At 38.8% G+C, this 27384-nt stretch overlaps 3 protein-coding genes across 5 annotated transcripts in view; 1 reads left to right on the forward strand and 2 right to left on the reverse strand.

Annotated features, from left to right (window-relative positions):
* Positions 1-13219, reverse strand: part of skic2 (SKI2 subunit of superkiller complex) — a 25969-nt gene extending 12750 nt beyond the window's left edge. The window contains exons 1-21 of the mRNA XM_007575893.2: positions 13123-13219; positions 12164-12282; positions 10526-10647; positions 10272-10389; positions 9971-10085; positions 8836-8910; positions 8697-8750; positions 8436-8599; positions 6979-7134; positions 6738-6883; positions 5110-5256; positions 4946-5030; positions 4758-4864; positions 4301-4447; positions 3740-3836; positions 3445-3657; positions 2912-3022; positions 1693-1804; positions 1489-1607; positions 732-863; positions 481-618 (exon numbers count right to left, since the gene is read on the reverse strand). Of these exons, the coding sequence (XP_007575955.1) occupies positions 481-618; positions 732-863; positions 1489-1607; positions 1693-1804; positions 2912-3022; positions 3445-3657; positions 3740-3836; positions 4301-4447; positions 4758-4864; positions 4946-5030; positions 5110-5256; positions 6738-6883; positions 6979-7134; positions 8436-8599; positions 8697-8750; positions 8836-8910; positions 9971-10085; positions 10272-10389; positions 10526-10647; positions 12164-12282; positions 13123-13135 (2490 nt within the window). The 5' untranslated portion in view covers positions 13136-13219. The remainder of the gene's footprint in view (positions 1-480; positions 619-731; positions 864-1488; positions 1608-1692; positions 1805-2911; positions 3023-3444; positions 3658-3739; positions 3837-4300; positions 4448-4757; positions 4865-4945; positions 5031-5109; positions 5257-6737; positions 6884-6978; positions 7135-8435; positions 8600-8696; positions 8751-8835; positions 8911-9970; positions 10086-10271; positions 10390-10525; positions 10648-12163; positions 12283-13122) is intronic.
* A 183-nt stretch (positions 13220-13402) lies between these two features.
* nelfe (negative elongation factor complex member E) lies at positions 13403-17456 on the forward strand. Of its 2 annotated transcripts, none has more exons than XM_007575894.2 (11): positions 13403-13460; positions 13684-13765; positions 14117-14186; positions 14644-14789; positions 15503-15577; positions 15655-15692; positions 15770-16059; positions 16268-16412; positions 16511-16565; positions 17073-17175; positions 17258-17456. In XM_007575894.2, the coding sequence occupies exons 2-11, from the start codon at positions 13691-13693 to the stop codon at positions 17332-17334; spliced, it is 1074 nt and encodes a 357-aa protein (XP_007575956.1). In that variant the 5' UTR covers positions 13403-13460; positions 13684-13690; the 3' UTR covers positions 17335-17456. The 2 variants fall into 2 exon arrangements, with proteins under 2 accessions (XP_007575956.1, XP_007575957.1); XM_007575895.2 differs by having other exon boundaries at positions 13403-13456.
* A 453-nt stretch (positions 17457-17909) lies between these two features.
* On the reverse strand, positions 17910-26910 carry LOC103154566 (zinc finger and BTB domain-containing protein 12). 2 transcript variants are annotated; one of them, XM_007575898.2, is made up of 6 exons: positions 26572-26910; positions 25432-25523; positions 24023-24243; positions 23751-23945; positions 23452-23643; positions 17910-21127 (listed from the first exon to the last, which is right to left on the reverse strand). In XM_007575898.2, the coding sequence occupies exons 3-6, from the start codon at positions 24224-24226 to the stop codon at positions 20039-20041; spliced, it is 1680 nt and encodes a 559-aa protein (XP_007575960.1). In that variant the 5' UTR covers positions 24227-24243; positions 25432-25523; positions 26572-26910; the 3' UTR covers positions 17910-20038. The 2 variants fall into 2 exon arrangements, with proteins under 2 accessions (XP_007575960.1, XP_016518308.1); XM_016662822.1 differs by lacking the exon at positions 25432-25523 and having other exon boundaries at positions 24023-24245.
* Between the last annotated feature and the right edge of the window lie 474 nt (positions 26911-27384).

Here is a 27384-nt window from a genome sequence, read left to right on the forward strand (position 1 = left end):
AGAGGACCCGAGCTCAGAGGATGAAAGAGAGAGAGAGAGAGAGAGACCACCCACGGAGGGTGAGAGGGGAATTTATATATATATATATATAAAATATTATTTGTATGTATTTATTATATAATGAGTGTCCATCTGAAATCATGGTATGTGTTTATGGGCTGGAGGATCATAAGTTGTTTTTACTTCTTCCTTCACCTTTTCAAGCATGTTAAAGTCACTGTAGTGCTTTAAGTAGTACTGGCTCTAGCACTTAACAAGAAGAGTATCTTTTCTGAATAACAAATAGTCATTGTATGATTGTCAACATCCGATATCTGAGTGAACCTGAATTTAGAAAGTCAAAATGTAAATGAATCCAATGGTAATGCAGAGTATTGTTGTTGTCTTTCAGTCACAACAACAACACAGCTGGACTGTTTCTGAAACTTTATGCCGTAAATGCAGTTTATGTGTATTTATTAATCAACTGATTGGGTTTACCTGCAGGGCTTCTCTGGTGTTTTGCATCTCTGTTGCTGTGTGATAATAAGGTAAGATATCAGAGAGCTGGCCCTCTGTTTCCAGAGGAGGAAGAGACGCCAACATCTGCTTCAGATGGCCGATCCTCTTCTCGTGTGCCTGCAACAGCAGGAAGAAGAAAAGCAGATTTATTCGTCAGCTTTCAGACTGACTTCTATCCTCCTCTTACTGCTTCTCTGTTTGCTGCTGAGTGTTTTTTCTGCAGACATCACCTGAGTGTCTCTGTGGCTTTCAGAGAAGCTCCTCCTCATCATGTCGGTCACTCGGAGCGCTTCGACCCGCAGCAGGTTTAGGATCATGGTGTAGGTCAGTCTGAACTGGGACTGGAGGATGGTGGGCTTTCCCTAAACCGAACAGAGACAGAAATCAGGCCAGACTGTTTCTGACACTGTCAGCAGAAAGCTCAACTCCAGGTTATATTTATTTATTAATCAATTTCTATTTATTTCTATTTTTCTATTTATATACATTTATTGCCCGACAAAGCAAGGAAGGATTGAAAACTTTGGTTGAAACGATTAATGGTGGTGAACTGAAATAATCGTTAACTAATTTAGTAATCGATTAGTCAATAACTGGAGCATATGGATTCCAAAAAGGTCATTTGTTATGAAAATGACCTTTTCAAAGCAAATGGTCATTTCACCCCCAACATACTGAGAGCAGTAATTAAGCCAAAACTATACAAAATATATATACAAGTTGCATTTAAGATAAAAACAACTTTATACATATTTTCTACCCAAACCTCTTCAAGTTCAAGTTCGCTAAATGAATGCTATGCTACTGCATGTTGGGCAATAAAATGTTTATTTTCTTATTTAAAAAAACAAAACAAAAAAAACCAACATTTTTCCGCATCTTTTAGTGTGTTTTTCTGGTGGTTGTATATATAATAAAGGTTTAGGCCCATTATGAGTGGAGAATGATCTTCACAGTCGGGAGGTTTGTGAACATGGAGGGACTCACCATCATCATGGCGTGCAGATCTGCCATATCATGAACGCCCGATTTGCACAAAATGATGACTGTTCCTGTGGCGTCCAGGCCTCTCCTTCCTGCTCTGCCCGCCATCTGGATGTATTCGCCTTGAAGTGCGGATCAAAATGCAGACGATTGGATCAAAATGGTACTATCTGTCCAATGACGGATAAAGCCAGGAGCGCTTCAAACCTGGCAGCAGGTTCCTGAAGCCGGTGCCGTCGTGTTTCCTGATGCTGTCGAACACCACGGTCCTGGCAGGCATGTTCACTCCCATCGCAAATGTCTCCGTGGCGAACAGCACCTGGGGACAGAAGCGAGCGGGAAGAAATTACAGCAAACAAACAACTTATTAAATGTCCCATTATGTTTCCTTGAACAGGTTAGGATAGATCTATGGGCGATACCAAACATGTGCATTACAGTTTTTGCACAAGAATCATAATTTTAGCTCAAGAGCCTCAATATAAATCCAAATAAACTTTTATTGTTCATGTCCCTAACTCAACATTAACACTCGCACATGAAAATGGATGCAAACGGGTGTGCAATTATACGACTCTACATCTTTGAAAAGCATAAGTAGATCCTCCTGCACAATCAACAAGAATAAAGCAAGTAGTTTCTGGATGATAGGTCAACAGAGTGCAGGGTTTCTTCCAGTATATTATAAGCCTGGCAGGTCACCAGGCTTTACTTACACCCCCACCAGGCTTAGCATTGTTTACTGACTTTACGTTGTTTATTTTTTTGACTTTTTTAAAACTTTATAGATGGGATTTAGGTATTTTTAATAATGTCTTCCAATAACACACAATTACCGAGTAATACTTAAACATTTTCTGTCAACATTAAAAAATTTTAAACTCAAAAACATGGTAGGCCGCTGGACGACTCCCCTATCACGCCCCTACCACTGGGCTTACCAGGTTTTCTGAGAGAAAACCTCCTTTTGGTAAGGCAAGGTAAGGCAAGGCAAGGCAAGGCAAGGCAAGGCAAGGCAAGGCAAGGCAAGGCAAGGCAAGGCAAGGCAAGGTTTGATAAAGTTTCATAAGATAATCCTTTACTAGTCCCACAAGTGGGAGATTTCAGCTGCATAAAGTGCATATAGCGGTAAAACCAGCTGATTAATGTGTTGGAACTTAGCTTGGGTTGCTAGGTAACAGGTTGCTCCATTGGGGTTGCTAGGCAACGGCGCACTGTGACTTAACAATCAGGAGGTATTTAAAACAGCACATTTTCAAGACACCAAAAAAACATGAACTTATTGCCAAAAAACGGCTTTGTGTTTGTTTAGGCATTTGAGCTTTTAGAGGCATCTGAGACTCAGATCCAAGTGTAAGAACCTGAAAATTTTGAATTCTGCATCATCTAAAAACAAACTTTAATCTGAAAACAAACAGCGACTGACCTTTACGAGACCTCGGGAGAAAAGCATCTCGATGACCTCCTTCAGGATCGGGAGGATCCCGCTGTGATGGACGGCGATGCCTCTCTTCAGAAGGTCCCGCATGAGCAAGATCTGCACAAGCAAGTCCGTTTATCACAACGTAATCTGCTACAGTGCACAGGAACAGTTAGTCAACAAGACAAGACAGGTTTTCTGTAGGTTTTAGATCTGAGGACAGAGAAGAAGGTTGATTTTACATGTTTTCCAGACACATGAAAAACAGGAAACTAACTAGTTACTTTTAAGTTGGTTTTGTCTTAATTCAAGTGCACTTGGTAAGATTATGTGTTTTTGCAGTGAATAATATTCTAAATATCTGAATAATTTCACTTTTGGTTTTCAGAAACTGAAAGCCATCATCATCAGAAATGAACTAAATCAATTTGAACTCGTCCCTCTGTGAATTTATATAACTTTTCTACAATCTTCTGGATAACTGGGTTACACCTCAGTACAGATCAACTTTCGTTGTTTAAATAGTTGCAGCCGTTCACCTGCGGCAGCTGCCGGTCTCCTCCTCGCAGCCGACTGAGGCTCTTCTGGAAGAAGGAGTGGATCTCCGCCTTCTCGATGGAGGTGGTGAGGTCCATGGAGTCCAGTGAGCGGGCGTTCTCGTCGCACCGCGTCCGAGAGAAGGTGAAGGCCACCACGGGGGTCTGCTGCCGCTGGGACAGGAAGTGTAGCAGCGTGAGCCACACCGCTCGGTCCTGGAGGGAAACAAAAAGGACGAGATGTGAACACAAAAACTGTGATGGTGGGTGGAACCAAGAGGCAACGCAGGACGATTACCTGGCTGGCTGAGGTGTGCTGAGGCGTGCTCTTTGTGCCGAATGACTGGGCGTGTTTGCTGGTCCGCTCCTTCTTTGTATCGACAGCGGTGTAGTAGCTGAACAGACACATTTTTATTTTTATTTACCGAGACCGCTGCCTGGAAACCGCCGGTATTTTTATTGATTTGGAAAAAGTTCCATGTTTAGACATGACCTGTAGTTGTCATGCCAGGCCACTAGATGGCACTGTGAGTTTAGCATGTCAATCAAACATGCCTTACTAGCTTCCGCTTCATTGTAAGCCTAAACTCACGTACAACAGAGCATTAGGCCCATAACGGAAAATAATTTAAGTCATAAAATTACCAGAGTAAAGTCAATATCACAAGAAGTTACACAAGAATAAAACGGAATTAAAACGAGAATAAAGTCTTAGTATTATGAGAATAAAGTTGTAAAATTACTAAAATAAAGTAAGTTATGCTAAACTGAACAGGTGAAGTAGCACAGTGCTATCCACAATTGTTTTTGTGGGCGCCGGTCACTGGTGTCGTGTAAACGAGCGGCTGGAGAGACGTACCCTTTGGTGAGGAAGTTTCCTGCAGCGTCCACCAGCAGGAACATCTCCTTCTGGGTCTTGGTGCTGTTTCCAGTGTACAGGTAATGCTCCAGTGGTACGGGCCGCTTCATGGTGCTGATCACGTAAATGTGCCTCTTCTTAATACGACTGCGGACCAAAGCGCTCGGGTTAGGAGTTTCAGAACAGATTTACAGCCTCCAGCTTCCAGTTTAGCTTTGAGAAGTTACTAGGGCTGGAATTAATAATCAGATTAATCTGATTAATCCGATAGGATAATCAGCTACTAAGATAATCATTAGATGCAGCAAAACGTTTTGAGTTTGTTTGTAACCTCCTCAACAAGTCAACAATGTACGTTTGAATAATTTTAGTAAGGCGGCCACTCAGAGGGTTCAACAATCGGTCAGCCTATTAGACCTAATAATTGATTACTAAAATAATCGTTTGACGCAGTTACCCGATCCACTCGCTGAACTCCAAAGCATTGGGCACCGTGGCGCTGAGCAGGATGATGCTGACGTGATCAGGAAGCATGATCAGCACTTCCTCCCAAACGACCCCTCTCTGAGGAACACAAACAGAAGAAAACCTGCTATTCTCTCAGAGGAAGCAGAGGAAATAAAGCCTCCAAGGAGATTTCCTGACCTCAGCATCATTAATATAGTGGACCTCGTCGAAGATCACCCACTCCAGGTCTCTGATGACCTCTGAGCCGTTGTACAGCATCGACCTCAAAGAAAGCAGCAAGACAAGTCGATGTAGACGTTTTATTCATCATAATGAAAGCAAAATACTCAACATGAAGATACCTGAGGATCTCTGTGGTCATGATGAGACAGGAAGACTCTGGACTGAGCTGGACGTCTCCGGTCAGGAGTCCAACGTCCCCAAAAGTGTTTTTAAAGTCTCTGAATTTCTGATTGGACAGAGCTTTGATGGGAGACGTGTAGATGGTCCTAGAAAAACCCAGAGGTCCAAACAGGCTGAATTAGGATCACTAGTAGTACTAACTGTTCTGTAATTTTTTTTTATTTAGATTTTTTTTGGCTCTAGTGGCCTTTATTTGATAGTTAATTGACAGGAAAGTGAATAATGAGAGCAGGGGGAAGACATGCAGCAAAGGTCGGGAATCGAACCTGCAACAGCTGGGTTGTGCTTAACCTCTGCGCCACCACAGCACACCCCTGTATTTTATGTTTTTGTCTTTGTAAAGGCATTTGTTGTGTGTTAAGTGTTTTTATGTATTCTGTTTCACACTTTGGTCCTAATTTAAAATGCTTTATAAGTAAAGCTGGATTGGAAAAGGAGTTAAAATGTTTTTTATCAAATACTCATGAACAATATATTTTATCAATATTGTGTTTCATAAATAATAGGTCTGCACAATATATCATGAATACATCACAGTACCAGTGTGTAGTCCTGGAAGCACAAATGCACTGCAAAAACACAAAACCTTAAGTATTTTTGGTCTAGTTTCTAGTGCAAAAATGAGTTCTTATAAAATCAATATTATGGGATTATTCACTTTAAAAAAGATTCTATTTTCTGCACAGTTACCTAGTGTACTAAGATACTTGCACTAGCATCTAAACAAAAATAGTTGGTATAATTTTCTGTATTTGCCTAGGAAGAAAGAAAGAAAGAAAGAAAGAACGAGAGAAAGAGAGAAAGAAAGAAACAAAGAAGGAGAGAAAGGGAGAAAACAGACATATATCGCAACATTTACGAACATTACCTCCACTGAAAGATTTTCTTATATCATGCAGCCTAGGAAATAAATAATGCACCAACTATGACAGGATTATTGATGATAAAGATAAATTCAGAACATTAAAACCTTTATTCATATTTTGATTGTTCTGTTTCAGCGCCATCTAGTGGTGGAGTCAGAAAAGCTTCGTTGAAACCAGATGTTGGTTTCATTTTCCTTAGAATATTCCTGAAGTCAACAGTGACTTCAGAGCTATGACTCATGAGAGAAGAGGGTTTTTAACGAAGTATGATAAATGCCCACTAAAAAGATTTAAATTACAGAAAACGAGGGATAATTAAAAATCCGATAAACTTGCTGCAGAAATTATCCATTTAATCTGCAATTCAGTCACATAAACTCCCAACATATTTTTATTTCATTTTTCCACTCCTTTGTTTAAAACTAATTTGTTTTTATTTAATCAATTCATGTACACATTCATTATAAAATTATAAACGGTCATATACCTATCTACTTTTTATAGGTAAATGTTTGAGGAGTAAAATGAACATTGTTCTTTTATTCTATGAACTACTGACAACATGTCTCTGAAATTACAAGCAAAAATTTTGTATTTATTTACAGAAAATGAGAAACGGTCAAATCCCAGCCGTTATATCTCATATGTTCCTCCTTCCGCTTTAGGCAGGCAGTAATGAAGCTGCACCAACAGTTTCTCACCTTGTCATGTGTTTCTGGGACAGAGCGATGGCGTACTCAGCCACCACCGTTTTGCCGGCTGACGTGTGAGCGGCTACAAACACGGAGTCGTGGGCCTCCAGCCTCAGCACAGCCTGCTTCTGGAAAGTGTCCAACTCAAAGGGCCACTGAAACGGAGGAAGGCAGAGAGTCAGGCACCGGCGGACGCTCCATCACAGCCAGACAGAGATAACTCAGAAATGAATCATATGCGAGTCGCCACCTTGAACGCCGGGTTTGGGATGCGTTTGTAGAAATCCTCGCAGGGTGACAAAATGTCCACAGGGACGGCCCATTTCTTTTTCTCCTCTGGGTTCTCTTTTGGCTTTGACTTGTCTGTTTTTCCGGCCTCTGTTTGGGAACAGGAAGACTCTGCATCCTGAAGATGGACAAAAAAAAAATTATTTATTAAAAGCTTCCATTTTAAAGTGATTAATTACAGCAAGAATAAGTCCAGTTATGTCATTTTCATTTACCAATTTGATGTGATGCATTAAACATTAGTGAGATTAAAACATTGACGCGGTTATTGTTCTGAGGAGAAAATGACTTAATTCCAGTTTATTTATGTTCTAAAGAGTTAATTATGCTGCATTTTCTGTCTAATTATATAAAAAATATTTTTTTGGTCTAAAAAAATATTTTGTCAGTCCTTAAAAATTTTCACTTGAAGTGTGTTGGATTCCTACTGCAGGAGAATGTGTGTATGAATGACTGTAGAGAGTTTTGGAGTCCTCTGACTTGAAAGAACTATTGATCCTACTTCAGCTAATCATTAATCATTGAAGACACCATGATGGACGCTGGAAGTGAAGGACGCTAGTATTGAACAGAGCGACTGAAATAGTTTTCCCAAGTTGTTTTTGTCAGTTTATTCAAAACAACTTGTCAGTTTGACTCGAACAAATTGGCTTATTCGAGTCAAGCCAATTTGTCTGTGAACGTAACACACCTGGTTGGATTATAGACAGCGGTATTTACAAAAGTTGGAAATAGCTAGCTTAGAAACCGACCCGTACCTCCCTCCTCCTGACATGTTGATTAAATTATCAACTTTTCCTGAATTCACACCACAGGATTAATGTCACCATGTCATAAACAGCGTTTCCCCTTAAACCGGAGCAGCATTAAAAACGTACAAAAGACGAGATGCTAACCAGTCTTTTCCATAAATGTTCGAAAATTGTGGTTTTCTCACATTGTTGAATTCTGACATTTTTATAAAATATACGGTAACAAACCCGCAATCTCTTAAGTTGCTGAATTTTTAAATAAAACAAGACATTTCAAGACAGAACCGCATAAAGTGTATTTTGCTTAACACACAGGACTTCGTTTGGACCGTTTCTTTTCCCCATTCTGGTACGGTCGCCATCTTTAAATCTGTACCTACTGCTTGGTTTATGAATGAACAGAGGCGCCCTCTTCTGGATGGCGGCCAAACGACAACACTAAAAGAAGGTCTAAGGACTTTGTTACTTAATTTATTGGAACTAATTTTAATATAATAAACAATTAATCGGCAATTAATCGTAATTGAATTAATTTTCTATACTCCTAGCAGCGTTAATAGTAGAAGGAGAAGTACAATTAAATAGCAGATCTTGATGTCCAGGTCCTCCAGGCTAGTTTTAGTAGTAGTAACAATAGCAGTAGTAGTGGTGGTATTAAAAGAAACACCTTTATTCCCAGGTCTTCCAGGCTGTTAGTCCTGGGAAGTTTGACGGCCTCTTCTCCTGTTTTGCCATCTTCCTTCTCCTCTGCTTCAGGCAGAAGATCAGGAATGTTCTCCAGTGTGGACAGCAGAGACATGAGGTTCACCTCTGGTTTTGCTATTTTGGCATCTTCACAGAGCAAATACAAAAAGCAGGAACCAGTTAATAAATTATCTCAAAGTTTTAAGAGCAAATTTATATACTTTTTAAATGTCTTGAACCAAACCTTTGTCAGAGAAATCCATGCCAGCTTTGAGTCCAGGAGGGATTTTCAGTAAATCTGAGGTAAACAATAACATGAAATAACATTTCCTTTGTGGTGGTGATTTACAAACTTATACTCTCAAAACTGAAAAAAAAACAACCTTTCTCAAAGTCTATTTCCTCCTCCTGCTCAGATCTCGTCTTAATTTGGTCCAGAGTGAGTTCCTCCATTCCTCCTGTGAAAAATCAACAATTAAAGATTGATCAGCTGCTTTAAGCAAAACTCTACTAAAATAATTTATTTTCTTAATATTGTGCTTCAAAGGATCCAGACCTTCTAGTAAATGTTTCAAGTGGCTTCAACCAGCAGTTCTGCAAGCTGTATTTTAAGGTTAACATTTTTCTTTTACCTTATTTAGACTTTACCTAAATATGTTTTACTTTAAAACCTATTGTAAGATTGGTTGATAAAGTTAGCCCAAATTATATAGCAAAATATTTAGTTTTTTAACTTTCTGTACAAAAGTCTTGTTTGTTCAATTTAATTCAGTTCAGTGAAATAATACTTTATTTAACCAAAATGGAAATTACATATTGCTGTAACTCATATCATAAAGGGTCTTTATAGATGATGATGCTGTGGAAAGGAAAGATTTCCAGTAGTAAGCAATAAGCAATTAATCAACCAATTAATCACATAATAAATTTAAATTATCTTGATGCTTTTCACTGTGATTATAATTTTTCAAGGGAAGTTTTGCCCAAAGAGATTTTATTATAAATTTCATTTATGGTTTCGGTTGTGTGTGTTTTTTTTATTTCACATTTTATTTATGTTCGGTTATTGAGTTTTATTTTCATATTTAAAATGTCATCGAGTTCTAGTGTTAAGTGTTCTTTACAAAATTTTAACTATGTTAATCTTTGAGAGGACAAACTTACATTATTATGCATTTATCAATGTATTACTTTAAAATGGCCTCACAACAACAACACTATCATTTATTGCAATAATTTCTGGGACAGTTTCACAGCAGGCTTCTGCAATAGCCTGTCGTTTTCAGATTGCAACGAATCTGAAAAAGCCTCTGACTGAAGGTTGTTGCTATATGACAGTATCATAGCTGTCATGACATGCTGAAAGAAATATTAGAAATATTTTACCACCAGATTGCAAGAAACTCTGCTCGGATCAGAGCATAAAGGAATTAGAGACGAGTTTAAAACCTCTGGACGATCCTGCCCACAAATCACAGCAGGAAGGAAGTTCTGGATCAATATATCAATATCTCTCACCAGGAAGGAAGGGGTAGTTAGTGTTGCTTCCCCGAAGGCTTTCAGAAGGAGGCCCAGGTTGACGCTGCAGTGACAGCGAGTTTTTGGCCGACAGGCCAGTGTTTTCAAGCAAAACCTAAAAAACAAGGCAAAAAAAATACAGATATTGGTTTATTTAGTGAGACGGAGTTTGTTTAAACGTCTCACAGTGTAGCAAGTTTTACAGTTCTGTTGCACAACAGAACTGTAAAACAGAACTGTTTTACACAACAGTTCTGCAGAGATTGAGTGGTTTATTGGTTTAAAGAAGAGAAAGCGTCACCTCTGTGAAGTCCAGCAGCATCCCTGTGGTTGGATCTCTGACGACCGAGAGCCCAGAGTGAAGCGGAGACGGGGCGCAGCTGAGCAAAGAGTCGACGTTAACCTTCCTTTCAGTCACCCTGGGGAGAAAAACACAGAAAATATCACATCTTCCTCCAGATATCATTATCATCTCTTATTAGTGAAATGATAAGTCTTGTGTGTTCATAATGGGCTTTCAATAATGACATCAAGATAATAAACATTGTGGTATACTTGAGAAACTTCTGGAAGGCAAAGTCTGTGTCATGGATGGGCAGCCAGGCCGGGTCCAATAGAAACCGTTTCTCCACTTCTCTCTCCAGGCCCAGGCTGGTGGGTGGGAGTCCATGGGGAAGCTGTGGAGGAAGGGATAAGATCAGAAATATTATGGTTTTCCCCCCATTTATTAATCAATAAGATTTGGACTGGACTATAAGGCCGAAAAACATTTCACAATATTAGTGTTTCATATTGGTTTACATTGATTATTTTTTTTATTTTTTTGCTTTAAATATCTAAAATACTGTCAAACTGGTGGCATAACCTTTCCTGTTTTATCCACAGTTTTCTCTTCATGCCGTTGTTTTTAATTTTTTAGCAGTTAAGAAAATTAAAAAGTGGCAGAACTTTAAACTGTAGCTGCACAAGTTACTCAGTAGGTTGTTGCTAGGTAACCACAGAATGAGTTGCTAGGTAACCAAAGAGCGAGTGAGTCAGTTGATTCCACCAAACTGTGAGGTTGAGAAGCTAAAGCTAAAGCTTCTCAACCTCCTCACAGAAAGCTTTGCGGTTCCAGATCGGAGTTCAGTGAACTTATGAAATATTCTGTTCTGATATATTAACTATTAATATCTATCATGATAGTATATGTTGTTATTGATTTATTGTCCAGTCTTAGATTAAATTAATCTGGAGGAGAGATGAGTGATATCAGACAAAAATAGCAAAATACCACATTTATTCAAAGACAATAGGAGCAAAATAATGCAGTCAAAGTTAAAATGATAACTTCTGCTGTGCTGTGAAATTTCTTAAGATTTTGCTTTTTTACAACACTTAAAATATTTCACTGTATTATATAGTTAGAGTAAAGAAATTTCTGATAATTTCCTTCATTAAGGGAAAAACATTATCCAAACCAACCTGACCTTGTGTGAAACTGTAATTTCCCCATAAACATAACATGCAGTTTGGCGACAGCAACTTCAGTCAAGCGTTTTCGATAACTGATAGTAGGAATTTTACAATTTTATGGAGAAATTTTAATCCTGACTTGTTTTAATTCAGCTATACTGGAGGGTTTACGGGCACAAACAGCCTGGTTTAGGGCCTGCCATCACATCTCAATCAGGTTCAAGTCTTTGGCTAATCCAAAACTTTCTTCCTGGTCATGTACTGTATTATTGTCCTGCAGCAGCATAATACAAATTCACTCAAACTCAAAGTCACAAACTGATAGCCGAAATTTCTCCTCCAATTTTTTTTCTGTAGAGAAATGGAATTGATTTTGATAACTTGTTTAGGTCCTGGAGCAGCAACACTAACACATACTTAACAGTCAGGTTTTTTTTACTTGAAATGCTGGTAATTCTACATCAGATAAAACAAATATCCAGCTTAACAGTGGTCCGCAGCAGGCAGGAGAAATGCTTGATCTTCTTTCACAGGTAATATAAAATAGTCATATTATACTATATATGTTTTCCCCCCAGTACAAATCTCTCTTCTGAAATAGGCAGGGTGGAATTTTGTTGTTATGGGCGATTTGGTAAAGATTTCAATTAAAAGACGAGGAACATCAGAAAACAGTTGCGTTAGATGTGTCAAGCTTTGATTTTATTATTTTAAACAGTAAACCTGCCCTGTACTGACCGTGCTCTGGGGAGGTAAAGGCTGGTCAGGCAGCGGGTGTGTGATGAGCTCAAACCTTCCTGAGCGCCCCATCTCCAGCAGGGACAGCGGCAGGTCCATGGGGCCGACAGGGGGCACATCTGCACTCAAAACAACACAGACGCTCTTTAACAGACACATAGTTGGTAGAGGATTAGAGTCTTTAAAAAATTACAACTGTAATCTCATAATTAAATTTTGAATTCTGGCTTTAATTCAAAGAAGAAGACTCTTCAGTTAGTTCTACTCATTCTGACTATTTTCTCCTATTTCTGAGATTAACGTCAGAAGAGTTGAAAAAATTCACAAAGTAGAAGTTGCATTTCCAAAAGAGGTGGGTCGTGAAAAAACAATACTGGCTGAAAAGAAAATAAATAGATCTTTGGATATGTAAAAAACAAAACAAAACAAAACAAAAAAACCTATACAATCTCCAGGCGGTTAATCTCATTCTGACTTTTTCTCCTATTCCTGAGATTAACGTCAGATTTTTTTTTCTGAATGTTGAGATTAAAGTCACAATTCTGACGGGGGAAATAGTCTGAGATTACACTAAAAATTCAGACTTTTTCTTTTATTTTCTTTTTTTTCCCAAAATTATGGGATTAACGTTATTTATTTTTTTCCTCCAGTGGCTCTAATTTTCTACCGTGCACACAAACCACACTACAGAAACCATCAAAGCTTTATTCACACATGTAAACCGCAGGTAGTTAGAAAATTCGATCTATTAGACTTTAACAGATGAAGTGCAGCAAGAAAACAGATCCTGCCACAGACATTAGATCAGCAAAGTTAACTGTATGATCTGGTGTAGATTGAAGTAATAGTTTAACTGAAACCTTCACTAGCTCCGCATGCAAGAAAGCAAACTGTAAAACATTTAAGTTATTTAGGAATATTTAAAGGATATGCTTATCTTCCGCTAAAGCACAACGTACGTATTCTGTCCATGGTCTTTCATCAACAGACTGAAACTTGCCACCATGAAGCTCTGTCCTGTCCTGCGCTGCTGTCGCTGCGGAAGTTGCCCGGAACTCCAAAGCGGAAGTAGCTAGCACTTGAAGCTAACGCACAAAAAATAATAAATAACAAAATAAAAATGTGCAAAAAAAAAATACATATAAGAATATATTTCATGAATTTGGTAATATGCAACAATAATTATAAGTATATTTTGTTTATATATATTTTTTAAAAAAAGAAATAAAATACGTGCTTACGTAATATCTACGCGTCGGTGTTTTTGTTTGAGCCGTTTGAATTCCAGAGAAGGTTGGTGAGTTATTACGAATACTATTTTAGAATAAAATAATTCATGTTTTGGGCTGCATTAATAGAGCAACTCTGTTTTTGCTATTTGCTGTTTTGTTTACCACTTGTAGTCTCTGGAAAGCAGCTACCCTGCCGTTTCTGGCTTGTTAAATTAGACGGCTAACGGTGGTTGAAAATAAAAGCTCTGTTTTATTAATGCTCCTTTTTGCCTTTTTTGCTTCCTTTAGTGCTGTCATGGTGTTGTTTCCGAACTCACTAACGGAGGAAGAGGAGTCTCTACAGAAGAAGTATGCTAAACTTAAGAAAAAGGTAATCTCCTGGTTTGAATTGTTTCCTTTTATATCGCAGTGGTCCGTTACCATGATAAATATTGCTTAAAGGCTCAAATACTCACCTAATTTTGCTCTACAAGAGGCTGAAATGATTCATACTTAATATTAATAATGTTTGTGGATGAGTGAATGAATAGAATAGCACAAAATAAAATGAAACAATATTTATTTTTCCCTTTTTGGGGAAATTTCAGTGTATCAACAGCGCAGTAAGAAGTAATCTATAGATTTGTCAGGTTTTCTTGTGGTTCTTGTGAAGTTGCTAACAGGGTGTGCTGCTGCAACATCAGTCAACAGCTACTAAGTGTTTTAACTGCTGTAATTTCAGAAAAAGGCTCTCCTTGCACTGAAGAAGCAGAGTTCAACCAACCAAACAAACCAGAGTGGCTTGAAAAGGAGTAAGTGCTTTTGATTGATTTTTTAAAATATATTTATAACTAAATTTATTACTAGTCAAGGTTTTTGCACAAAAACGAGGAATTTGACGTTAGCTCCACTTTGCTATCTTTGAAGATATTTTACATGTACAGATATAAAACAAAAATAAATATATGTATAAGTAAGACTAGGTTGAATTACCACAAAATATGATCATTTTAAGAACTGTGACAATAACAGCAAGCCATTATGACACAACCTAAGCAAGCTTATAAAATACACATTTGTTGAACTGCCTAGGCGTCTCTTATCTAGGATACCCTTTTTTTTGTTTTTTTTTTTTGCTTTGATTGTGTTTAGTCAAGTGCTGAGATAAACCAGAGAAAAATTATATTTTTAGCGCTAATCAATCAGCATTTATTTATGTAAACACTTGGTTGGATTTTATTTTAAATATTTCACTACTTTGTTTTGCAGCACTGTCGGATCAGCCTGTTGTTGATACCGCAACAGCGACAGAGCAAGCTAAAATGCTCATCAAGTCAGGAGCCATCAGTGCCATTAAATCAGAGACCAAGAACTCCGGCTTCAAACGCTCCCGAATGCTAGAAATCAAACTTAAGGTACTGTATCATTAAATACAGGGCAGTGGAAAATAATTTGGACCCCAGAAAACACAGGTTTCCTCTGTTTTTGCTTTTTTTTTTCACTTTGATTACCATTGTCTGTTATTTAAATTAGTTTGATGATCTGAGTAAATAGTATTCCTCAGTTCTGTGTAGTAAATGAGGCATTGTGTGTAATACGACTTAGTGGTTATTTCAGTAATCGATTTAATCTACAGATTATCTTGAGGATTAATTAATTAATTGGATTAAAAAATGGCACCACCCACAGATTTTTCATTCAACCACTTAAGCCTTTTTATATAATCTTAGAAATACATGAAAAAATCCAAATTAAAAAATGTATAGTTTTTAAATAAGAAAATATGCATTTTATTTTACTGCCTAAAATGCAGTAAATCAGAAACAGGTGAAACTAAAACTGACAGTTAAGGAGTTCAGGTTAAAACAGATTTACAGACAATTACAAGTTTTTTATTTATTTTTTTTACAGTTTTGGCTGAATTACTCCTTAATTACTTGCCTTATTTGAATTTGCATATTCCAATTAATGATTAATCAATTACTAATTTAGTTGACAATTATTTCAATAGCTGATCAATTAATCATTTCAGCCCAACTAATCTGTACATTAATTGGTTTTGATAAAGGAACATGCAGCTTATCTCTTTTTCTTCCTGCTTTCTTCTTTTATTGTTCCACTTCATCAGGACCCAGAAAAAGGTCCGGCTCCTGCCTTCTTACCCTTCCAAAGGAGTGTCTCTACAGATGATGATCCACATGAGGTATAAATGAGATTTTATGTTATTTATATATACATTTTGCTTTCTATTCTGAAGTTTCTTTGTGTCATTTGTTCTAGTCTGGAAAGAGAGGTCAAATGAAGAGTCTGTATGAAAGGTGAAAACCCGAACCTGAACCCATCCTCTAAAAGTGTCCCTCTGGGGGTCTGACTGAGTGTCTTTGTGTCCCTGCAGCTTCGTTAGTTCAAGCGACCGATACCGGGATGAAGAAGAAGGAGGCGGCATGTCGTCCAGCCGTGACGTGGACCGAGAAAGGGACAGAGACATAGACAGGGAGTGGGAAAGAGACAGAGGCCGGGAACGGGATAGAGAAAGAGGCCGGGACAGGGACAGAGACAGAGACAGAGACAGGGAAAGAGAACGAGAACGGGAACGAGAAAGACACAGAGAACGAAGCAGAGAGAGAGACAGAGACCAGGACAGGGAGCGAGACAGAGACAGAGACAGAGACACACCTTTCAGAAGTAAGTAGACCTTCATAGGTGGTTTTTATTTATTTACCTTTTAAAAATATTTTATTACAAATTGAAAGCATTAAAATAAAACCAACCAACACAAATTTTTCACAAAGCCTCATCATGTACTCAGTTTATAGATAAACTGAAATTAGAAAAAATGCAGATGGATTACTGAAAAGTGTGGTTTTGATTCTTGTTTGTCTTTTCCTTTTAGGATCGGACTCATACCCGGAGCGCAGAGGTGTGCGTAAGGGGAACACGGTGTACGTTTACGGCTCCGGCCTGGTGGAGGACAGCCTGCGCTCTGCCTTCTCCCAGCATGGGAACCTCATCGACCTCTCAATGGACAACCCGCGCAAGTACGGAACCGGTACTCTGCTAAGCATTATCCTGACGTTCTGATGCATTCTCCTTGTTACATGAACACTTGAACTCTTCCTCCTGCTTATCTTTGCAGTTGTGCATTTATCACGTTTGAGAAGATGGAGTCTGCAGACCAGGCTGTAGCTGAGGTAGGTACTTTGCTATTTTTACATTTTATGGAGGCTTTCCACTTATTTTCAGTCCATTACTTGACTACTTTTAATGATAAGTTGTGTTTTAGGTAAGTGGGGGAAATCTCTGCTTTTTTTTTCAGCGGAGAGAAAAGCAGACATCACACTTAACTATAGAAAACCAAAGAAAGATTTGGTGGAGGAAAAAAAACTATTTTTCAAAAATAAAATCTTAAAACCCAAACACTGTATTAATTGATAAAACCCAAGTTTAATGTAACTTAAATCTGATCTGTGAAACAATGAGGCATAACAATGTCCCTAAACTAAATCAATGTTGTGTCTGTATGTTGAAACTTGAGTCTCTTTTCCATTAGCAGCAAACACAAAAACATAATTTTTCCAAATTTACTTCTATTAAAAAGTAAAGGTTGAAACGCAGAATGTCTAAATCTTTGTCTTCAGGTTAAATGTTTCCATCAAACTGTTGATTATTTTGCCTGTTTGTGTTTTTTTTTCGGACAGTTGAATGGAGCCGTGGTGGGAGACGTTCATATTAAAGTCAGCATTGCCAGGAAGCAGCCCATGCTGGACGCTGCCACCGGAAAATCAGTGTGGGCCTCCCTCGGTAAACTCTTCTTCTCTTGTTCACCGAGACGTCTGTTTCTGAAGGTCAACCCGTCATTTCTTTCCTTTTTTAACTCTTCCAGCTGTGCAGAACAGCACCAAAGGCTCGTACAGGGATAAGAGGAACCAAGTGGTCTACAGTGAAGACTTCCTGGAATAAAAGAAGTTTTGTTTTTTTCTTTTTAGTGAGAAGCTGGCCTGTATTGTGGGATTGTTTTTTTTTTTTTTTTTTTGTTGAATTGAATAAATCACATTCTCAAGTAGAATTCCATAAAACTGGGATTTCTAAGGTTTCTGCATATCTTTCCTGGCAAAATCCTGAACTCTTCATTTTTAAAAGTGGAAATATAAAACTTCACGGCTTTATTAGGAATTTGACAGAAGGATGGAGGAATGAGTAGAACAAATTTTCAGACGGAATAGAATCTCATCCTCTTCATTTAAAGTCGGACCGTTTGAGAAAAATCTGCCATAAATCATGAAGAAATAAATCTGAAAATTAAAAATTTTAAAACAGTTTTAAATAGATATACAATGTAAAAATAATTAAGATGCAGTCTTGTTTTCTTTCAACTCTGTGCAACCGAAAGCAGTATTTTATGTTGCATTTATTTTGACAATTAGGCTTTAAATGCTACACATCAAACCTTCGATATTTTTTTTTAAACTGAACTACAAATCTTCAAAATAAATAAGCATCCTGCATTCCTTGTGAAAATAACCAAACTTAAATCCTTCCTGAGTGCTCTCAAATTTTATTACCTGTGCAGCTCTCCTCGTTTCAAACCAATATTCGGATCATTGATGCGTTTTAATCAACCTTCTGTGTGCAGCAGATGAACAGTTTGAGAGGAGAATCACTAAGTTATCATTACAGTACAAATATCTACATTAAAAACAAGACATGTTAGTAATTTTCTCTCATTTTTTGTTACATGACACATTACAAAATATCTCACTCAAACCCAAAAGAGAAAATAGTTCACAACAATTTCAGATATGTTAAAAAAAAGTACTGGTAGAATAATCGTCTTTGGCTTCAGGGAGTTTCACATAATATCCACTGGTACAGTTTACTCAGATGCAGTTTAACAGCTACTAGCTACAACCAGAAAATACCATTTATATTGCTTGTTTACTGTCCATTTATCTTCACACTAGACACGTGGTTTGGCAGTAAACATATGAAGGCATTTTAATATTTTTAGCACTTTAAAAGATCAGTAACGTCACCATGACCCTTTGAAAAGCAGATCCAGCAGACTGCGGTAAACTGATGAGCATGAAGGCTTCACAATTCATTTCCCTTGAACCATTTTCACATTAAAGTTAAAACCATAAATCTCTGTGTATTTTAGGAGATTTTGATGTAATAAACCAACACAAAGCAGGACGTTTCAATGGAAATCTGGAATGTGTGTCTCCATATCTTTGAATGACTCAAAAAGGAGAAATATGCCCGTTTTTCTAAGCAAAATTGTTCAAGCTCAGTAAGATTGGACGGTGAGCATCCAACAACGATTGGCCAAGGCGATAAACCATAAAATTAACACCGAAATTTATGACGATGACCGACGCCATTTTGCACATCTTGGTATTTTCGGTGTTTTTTTTATCCCTTGTGCAGTTGCCTCAGTCATGCGAGGACTGAGGCAACTGATACAAGTGATATGGGTGTGGGATCGGTTGGATCCCATTTGTAAACACCAGGGTTAAAAAAAAAACGTATCTTTTTAGTAGGCTATGCTCGTGTTCCTTTAAGACGCCGCGCTACGTGTACATTCAGCAGTCACGTGACTCCACCCCAACCAGAAGAAGCGAGAGAGACGGTGAGGTTGAGAAAATGTCAAATGTGGAAACCGAGGCGGTGGTCGAGGAGGGAGATGAGCAGTTAATTAACTGGTTAATATATAATAACATTGATTTTAGGCTATATAGTTCAGCCCTAAAATAATACAAACATATGAATATAAATGTACCAGCTTCGTAAAAACAAGCCCCTTTCTCGACGCTGTCTCTTGAAGTTTTACATTTTACCCAACGCTAACGTTCGGCCGTGACGTACGTCATGCCCTAGCTTGACCCTGCACTGTAAAGAGCGAAGTGCAAAGCCGAATAAAACGGCTGTTAATATTAAGTATTTTTGAAGCACGGCCAACACGCACTGAACGGCTTCGGCCACTTCCAGCGCTGCCATGGCTAAAACTATAAGCAGAAAAATCTACGTCATCGTTCGCAACTTCTTCTGTTCTCTGATTGGCCGGTAGAAATTCTACCGGAGCTGGGCGATATGGCTGAAAAACGTCTAATGATACGTGTTTAATTCATATCAGTCGATATCAATAATTATTGATTAGTTTGAACTGATGGCATTTTTTTTTCCTATTTTAGCCAAAGTTTCACTCCACACCTCAGTTTTGAATTTTTAAGCAGTTATGAGGCACCGTGGTGAAATCTTAAATTACCTAGCAACACGCTGTTGCTAGGTAACCAAAGAGTGAGTGAGTGAGTGAGTGAGTTAGTTGAAGTCGCCAACCTAGCCTAGCTGGCTTAGCTTTCCTCTTTCCGTCCCCCAGAATGCCATGTGGTTCTGGATATGAGTTCAGTAAAATTATTGACTATTCTATCAGACATATTTTCTATTGATATCAATCACGTCTTTCACAATATATATTGTTATTGATGTATTGTCCAGCCCTTGCTAGAATCTACGCATGCCACATAATTCATCTTTTCATTTGTAAAAAGTGGAATTTTTCCTTCTACCTCACAATTGTACGCCACCTTGTGTTGGCCCGTCACAAAAAGACCCTGATAAAACACACTGAAGTTTGGGTTTAACAGAACATGGAACATGTTTTTGCTCATGACACTTGCTCCGTTTGTTCAGTAACCAGGCATTCCTGTTCTTCCTCCGGCTCTCTTACTGCAGTTTCTCTCGCCCTCTCCCGCTCCTCCTGCTCGTGCAGGGAGTTCTGCCCCGTGGTTTTCCCGTGCTGCTCCTTCAGGTGGCGTCGTAAGGCGGGCTTGTGGGCGAAGCGGGCGTGGCAGTAGGCGCATCGATGCGGCCGCTCCCCGCTGTGGAGGTTCATGTGGTCTATCAACGTGGACTTCTGGGTGAACGTCTTGTAGCACAGGGGGCACTGGTGGGCCTTGGCGGCCCCTCGGTGCACGGCCATGTGTCGGGTGAGGTTGCTGGAGTGGTGGAAGTGCTTCCCGCAGCAGGGGCAGACGTACAGCAGGTGGGTGGAGCGGGAGTGGATGGCCAGGGAGTGTGCTGAGGGGAAAGTGAGGCCACAGTGCTCGCAGATTACAGGCCCCGTCACGCTGGAAGTGGAGCCCACCACGGCGACGGACTCGTCCCCTCCTTCGTTTGTGCCGACAGCGTTCAACCCAGAACTCCCTTCGCCGGCGCCAGACTCTTCCAGGGAGAACTGATTCATGGGGGAGACCTTTTCACCGTGAACGCTGCCCAAAGCGAAGTCCAACCGGGGGAAATCAACAAAATAATTTGCTGCGGTCTTCAGATCCTCCTGGCTGAAGTCCAGGGCAAAGCCCCCTCCCAGTCCAGCAGCGGCGGCGTACCACAGATCCTGACGGTGAGCTAAGGTCGGCGACCTTTTCTCTTGGGACGATCCCCACTTTCGCTTCTTGAATCCCCTCCCCCTGCCTTTCCCTCTGCCGCGGCTGATTTTCGGCTCAGACAGTCTTCGCCGGAACGCTCTGAGGCCCCCGAAACTCAGATCCTCAGCAGAGTCCAAGTCGCATTCGCTGCCGTCTCCCGCAATGAATATCCTGTTGGTTTCTGGGTAGCACAGATCCTGAGGAACATCGGCGGAGTCTCCCTTGTCTGCCTCCCCGTCTCGGTTTGCCAGCTCTTCCTTTGGGATGTACACTCTGTAGACACTGTAGTCCTCCGGCCGGTTCTCGTCCTCCTCACCCATCGCGTTTACCTGGAGTTAACAATAAAATGTTTACTTTTCAAGACAAAACTTTGTCTGCGAGTATGTTTTACTCAAAACTCCTCAGGCGGCGTCGCTTTAGCTTCACACGGTTCAAATTCACTAAAGCAGGGAGTCAAACTCATTTTGGGCCGAATCAGGATCATGAATGCTCTTAAAGGGCCAGAATGTTTTGATAAAACCTGTTCAACTGTTAAAATATCAATGAATTCTTAAAATTAAATCATATTACTGAACATCTTTTCAGTCCCTCCAGGATTTCATGATTCATTTTGCAATGAAAATGTGTTTGTGTTACTAATTTAGAAATATTTGCACTTATTTATGACGGTAAATGCGACTTTGTATTACTCGCTGTACAGATTGTGGACTATAACCTGACATTAATGAAGACTGAGGCAGCCGTTTAGTACAAGAACGTTTTCAACAATTTTTGAGAAAAATCTGCAATAAACTCCCAGCAATGCATTAGTGAAAAAAGGTGCAGAGGTTTGTTGATTTTGCGTGAATTCTCAAGAAACTGATTGATATGATTTGGCAGGAAACAGATAAAAACTGCATTGATTTGATTCGATCTGATCTATAGGGCCACATAAAAAGCTACGGTGGGCCAGATTTGGCCCACAGGCCTCGAGTTTGACATGTGCACTGAAGGAAAGTTATGTTATTGCATTTTACAAGGTCAAATATTTATTTTCTTAATCAAAAATGATTTATTTCCATCTTTTAATGTATTTAAATGGAAAATCTGTAGACTGTGCCAGTTTTTTAAATATGATTACTCGTCAGAACAATCAAGTTAGAGAAATAATTGGTAGTTGCAGCCCTGCAGTCTGGGCTGGCTGGACTTCCTCAGTGAGTCAGCAGGGCTCTCTGGAGTAATTTCAGTCGGGCGGCCCGGTGGGACGCCTCACCACTGGTCCATGTTTTCCACATTAGTGGATAATGGATTTCTCTGTGGTTTGCCGGAACCCACAGACTTGGAAATGGCTTTGAAACCTTGTTTTATTTAAAACATGGTTTTAAATAAAACCTTGTTTTATTTAAAATGACCAGGTTTCCTGTTGAGTTTCTTTAGGCCAGAGTGTGATGCGTTGGTTCTTAAGCTCGCTAAGCCTACTTCATGTTGTCAAACAGGTTCTTTTCTCACACAACGAGTCTAGCAGAGGAAAGTGAAACTGAATTCAGCTTCCTGTAATGTCCTGAGGTATTTCACAAGCTGCTTAACGATGCATGAAAGAGAAGAATAGAGCTGCGGTTTTATGCAGGTGTTCAAATGTTGCTGCGGGAGACGTGCTGGAAACGGAGACAGATTTTAGCTCCGGATGCTAATAGTCATTTAATGAATAAATATCGGCCAACACTGAGTCACAACCCGAAATAAGTTACATAAATCCTGGAGGGAGTTTTATTTTTCGTCTCTATTAGGGCTGTAGCTATCATTTTTTTATTTTAAGGATTATTTTCTGATGACTAATCAGATTTAAAAATGTGCAATTTATTTTGTTCAACATCAGCCTTTTAATACAATATTAGAAATACATAAAAAATGTAAATGAACATTTAAAATCATTTTTTTCAAAACCAGAAAATAAACAATCTATTGGCTAAAATGCAGTAACAGATTTGCTTTAGTTTACGCTTGATCATTTGTTTGAAAAAAAAAATGCCTAATAGACTTTTTAGTTTTATTTAAACCAGGTTAAGATAAAACTATGGAAGTTTTTGGCAGAACATATTTACACACAAAGAAAGTTTTTATATACATCTTTAAATTAATAATGCATATTTTTATAGTCTAGATTTAGACTAAAAATCTATGCTATAAATTCAAATATTGTAAATTATTTGAATTAATCATTTATTAATAATTAATAATAGTTATTACAATAATTATTTGAATTCATTATAAATTATTTGAATTCATTATAAATTATTTGAATTCATAGTGGTTCAAATTGAACATTTTGATGTGTAATGGTGGCATTTGGAAAAATGTAATGTTTTAATTATTTAATGTGTTCCATGTATTTTTATATTTTTATGTTAAGCTCTCTTCCAGACTTGTTTCAGTTTCAGCAGTTTCTGAAGCCCATAAAGTCGGTTCTGAGCTTCATTTTAGGTTGATCAAATTCACTAAAAATAACTAAAGTTTGAAACAGATTATTGCATTTTCACAGCATTAATTCATCTGTTTGCGTCAGTGTGGATTCTTAAGAGCAAACACTAAACATCTAGACACTGTGAGCTGCACGTACGCAGACATAGCAGGAGCGTTTAGTGCGTCTCGTTCGCATGCGAGGTGTGAAAATCACCTTGGCGTCGGGCTCATCCAGCACGGGGCTGTCGCCGGCGTGCTGAGCAGATGTTTCGCTGTTTTCTTCCTCCAGTGTGATGACTGCAGGGCTGTGCTGCTCGATGGGGGAGGGCTGAGTGGTCAGAGGTGAAGCCACTGAATGAACATTGGCACTGAGAATAACCGGTCTGACCTGACCGTCCTCCTCCATCTAAAAATAGAAAGGAGGAGGAAGAAAAATGCACAGTTTTACTTCTTCATAGTGAGAGAGAAGGCAGACGGCAGATCAACGTGGTTTAAATTAACTGTTGGACTGACTTTCAGCAGATTGGGGTTCTTTAGTTGCACGTATCTCTCCAGCGCGGCTCTGCAGCGCTCCACGATGTGCTCCATCTGGAAGTAGCTAGCAGCAGTCAGGTAGTTGACGATCTCCTCAGGACTGAACTGCAGCATGCCGGTGTAGCACGACTGCAGCAGGTCGCACACAACCGAGGAGCTGTACAGCATCGACACCTGGAGAAAGCATGAAAAATATGTTCCACAGTGCACAGCAGCGTCTGGGAAGGCGGTGTGCGTTTAATCTCACCCACCTGAAGCCTGGGTGAGGGGTTGAGGAGAAACTGATCCCTCAGGAAGGGCGAGCAGGCCGCCAGCACGACCTTATGACCTTTGAAGGTCTGGTTGTTGCTGGCCACGATGGTAATGTCACAGAAATGTTGGCGGGACCGGAGGGAGTTCATGTGCTTCAGGGTCGTGTCCCCGTGTCCCGGTAGCCGGAAACACACAGTCTCCATGTTGTCTGGCCAACAGACTGTGAGCGACGCAGGTCAGAAGAGAAATTAAATAAAAATAAAGAATCTATGAAGAATCATTCTCACAGTGTGAGCTCCAGAGAAACTCCACTAAACTTCCAGAATAATTGAACCTTTTTAAGCAGGTCTGAAACGATTAATCGGATTAGTCGTGATTAGTAAAATAATTGCCAATTAATTTAGTAATTGATTATTCGTTGACTTGAGCATACAGACTCAAAGAATAGCTTACTTACAGCAGTAATTAAGCCAAAACTGCACAGAATATATAGCTATGGAAAAAACGTAGATACCACTTAAAATGATCAGTTTTTCTGATTTTACTCTTTATAGGTTCATGTTTGAGTAAAATGAACTTTGTTCTTTTATTCTATGAACTACTGACAACATGACTCTGAAGTCCCAAGCAAATATTTAGGATTTATTAGCAGAAAATGAGAAACAAAAAAGAAGCAGCGCTTTCAGATCTCAAATAATGCAAAGAAAACAAGTTAATATTCATTTAGAAGCAACAAAACTAATGCTTTAACTCAGGAAGAGTTCAGAAATCAACATTTGGTGGAAAAACCAGGAGGTTTTAATGGAGGTCAGTGCAGTGGGCTCTTTGTTTTTCCCAGAGTTGTATAATTTCAGCTTGTTGTAGATAATTTCTACAACAAGATGCTTTCAGAAATCTCCAATGGATGTTTTTGTTTAGTCCATCTGTGTTGTATCATGTGAAGCCTGCAGACCTTTAGTCGTTATTCTGTTTTTTTTCTTTTTGGTGACCTCTTGGATGAGTGATGGATTTGCTCTTGGAGTAGTTTTGGAAAGCCGGACGTTCCTGGAAAGGTTCACCGCTGTTCCAGGTTTTCTCCATTTGTGGAAAATGGCTCTCACTGAGGTTTTCCCAAAGCTTGGGATGTTTCTTTTTGAGTCATTTATCCACAGTAGATCTTGTGGCATTGAATAAATTGTAAAAAAAAAAAAAAAAAAAAAAACCTCCTTTCAATATTTACAACAGTTCTTAAAACTGCATTTACTTTTATTGGTGATTTCACAGGATGTTAGAAGGTATATTTATAAGTATCACATTGCATTTTGCAAATGTTTGTTTTCCCTCATGTTTAGGAAACTGTTTTGGTTTTGGTTCATGCTGCCATCTTGATAAGCAGTTCCTCGAAAGAGATGCTGTGTCTCAATCTGACCTTTCTCACGACGGTGTTGATCACTTCACTTCTTCTTCGTTTGTGTCTTAGTATTTTTGGCCATTTTGAAGAAAAACAGACACAGCCGCCTGCTGCAGAAAAACACCAACCATATGCCAATTTGTACTTGTAGGAGGATGATTTCTGTCTAACAACTGATGGTTCAAAGCCATTTTCTTGATCATAATCACACTATTTTGTACAAAAACTTGGCTTCAACTCTAAAAATTAATGCACCCCAATGTTAGGTTGGTTAAGAGCTATTCCACTTTGATTAACGGATGTAATCTGACATTTAATATGAGAGGTACCCAGAGAGAACCCAAATATGCAATAACATTGTACAAGAAATGGTTTGGGTAAATTTATATAGGCTTTATTTTTATGATTATGAACAATTCTACATTTCTGGGTGTGCAGATAACTCAAAAAGTCAGTGATCTCTAATCAAAACTGTACATTTTCAGCAATACACCCAACACAGCTCTTTAAGTTTGGACCATTCTTGAGAAAACATAGACATTTTGTTTTACTCTACTACAATTTTATGATAATTTGGAAATTTGTTCTAGAGTATCGGTGTTAATTATTGACCTTTTTCAGAGCAGAATCATAAATGGCTGAAATTATTGGTCGATCAGAAAAAAATCTGACTCTCCAATCCCATTTCAGTCCATTGAGAATAAAACCTTATAAAATGGATTCAGTTTTATTTCTCTCTGCTGAAACTTCAGCGCGTTTTATTCAGATCAGATTAAAAAATCATTTCTAACAATAGAAGCTTGACAGTAAAAAACAAGCTGTGTTATAATGTAACATAATGGCATCTAGTCTAGTTAGTTGCTTTGAAAGAACACGGCTAGCTATCACCATTGTTGGGCGGATTTTAAAAAGCTGTAAAATACTTATTAATTTGTGAAACCTATTTAAATCAATCTATTTCTTGCTGGTTACTTTAATAGACACAACTGGTTCAAATAAAACGTAAATAATATACATTTTAACTCCTTTGTTTTAGCAAAGCTAGCTTATCCACTCGACTGCTAGCCACCTTTAGCTAATATCAAACTTATCTCCTGGAAACCAAACACAAAAGGCAAAAACTCACACAGTTACGGTTAAAACTTTGCAACAACTCACCTCGGTGTCTTCCCTTCTGTCTCAGCCCGCCGTTGTTGGTTTTCTTGAACGGGACAAACGCTAGGAGACACTTGCTGACCAGCTAAATTTGCACATTTCAAAGCTACACGGGGGGGGAGAAATGCTTCCACCTCGATTTCTGTTTACTTTTCGGCCTCGTTCTCGCAGGAAGTACCGTCTCGTGACCGGGAATAACAAACCACCGGCGATTCGCCAGTAAAACTGACTTTGAATCTGTTTCCGAGCGACGCCTCTTCCGTGGCGAGGCCGTAAATTAAGAGCACGCCTGCTGATTTCTGATCAGCGATTTTAAAATCAATGGACTGGGAGAGAAAAATGGGGCGGGGACCCCAGCTTTCAGGCGTGCTGACGCACACATAGACATAGAACAATTAGATGCTACGTGAGCGTTCAAACTGTACGTAAACGTTGCCGCCGTGTTGTGAGTGGCTTCGGAAAAGCCATCACTGTGTATTTCATCCTAATGAATTGATAACTTCTTTCAGACTTGCATATGCCAATAACTTTGCTTCTTCTTTGTTCTTAATTTAATTTAGATTGAGGCATCATTTGATTTTTTTTATAGATGTTATTTATTTATTTATTTATTTTGCTTGATAAGAAAATTCTGGTGTAATAACTCAATTAACATCTGAAAAACAACAATAAATGGTTCCTTAACATTCTTTACAGAAAACAAAATAGTCAAAATAACTACAGCTTCACTATTATAACTTATTTGAAGAATGACTTTTAATTGTCCTTAGCAGTGTTAAGATTCTGAACTACTTACAACCACTAACATAATAATAA

Source organism: Poecilia formosa, unplaced genomic scaffold, assembly GCF_000485575.1.
Source record: "Poecilia formosa unplaced genomic scaffold, Poecilia_formosa-5.1.2 Scaffold391, whole genome shotgun sequence".
Taxonomy (NCBI): domain Eukaryota; kingdom Metazoa; phylum Chordata; class Actinopteri; order Cyprinodontiformes; family Poeciliidae; genus Poecilia; species Poecilia formosa.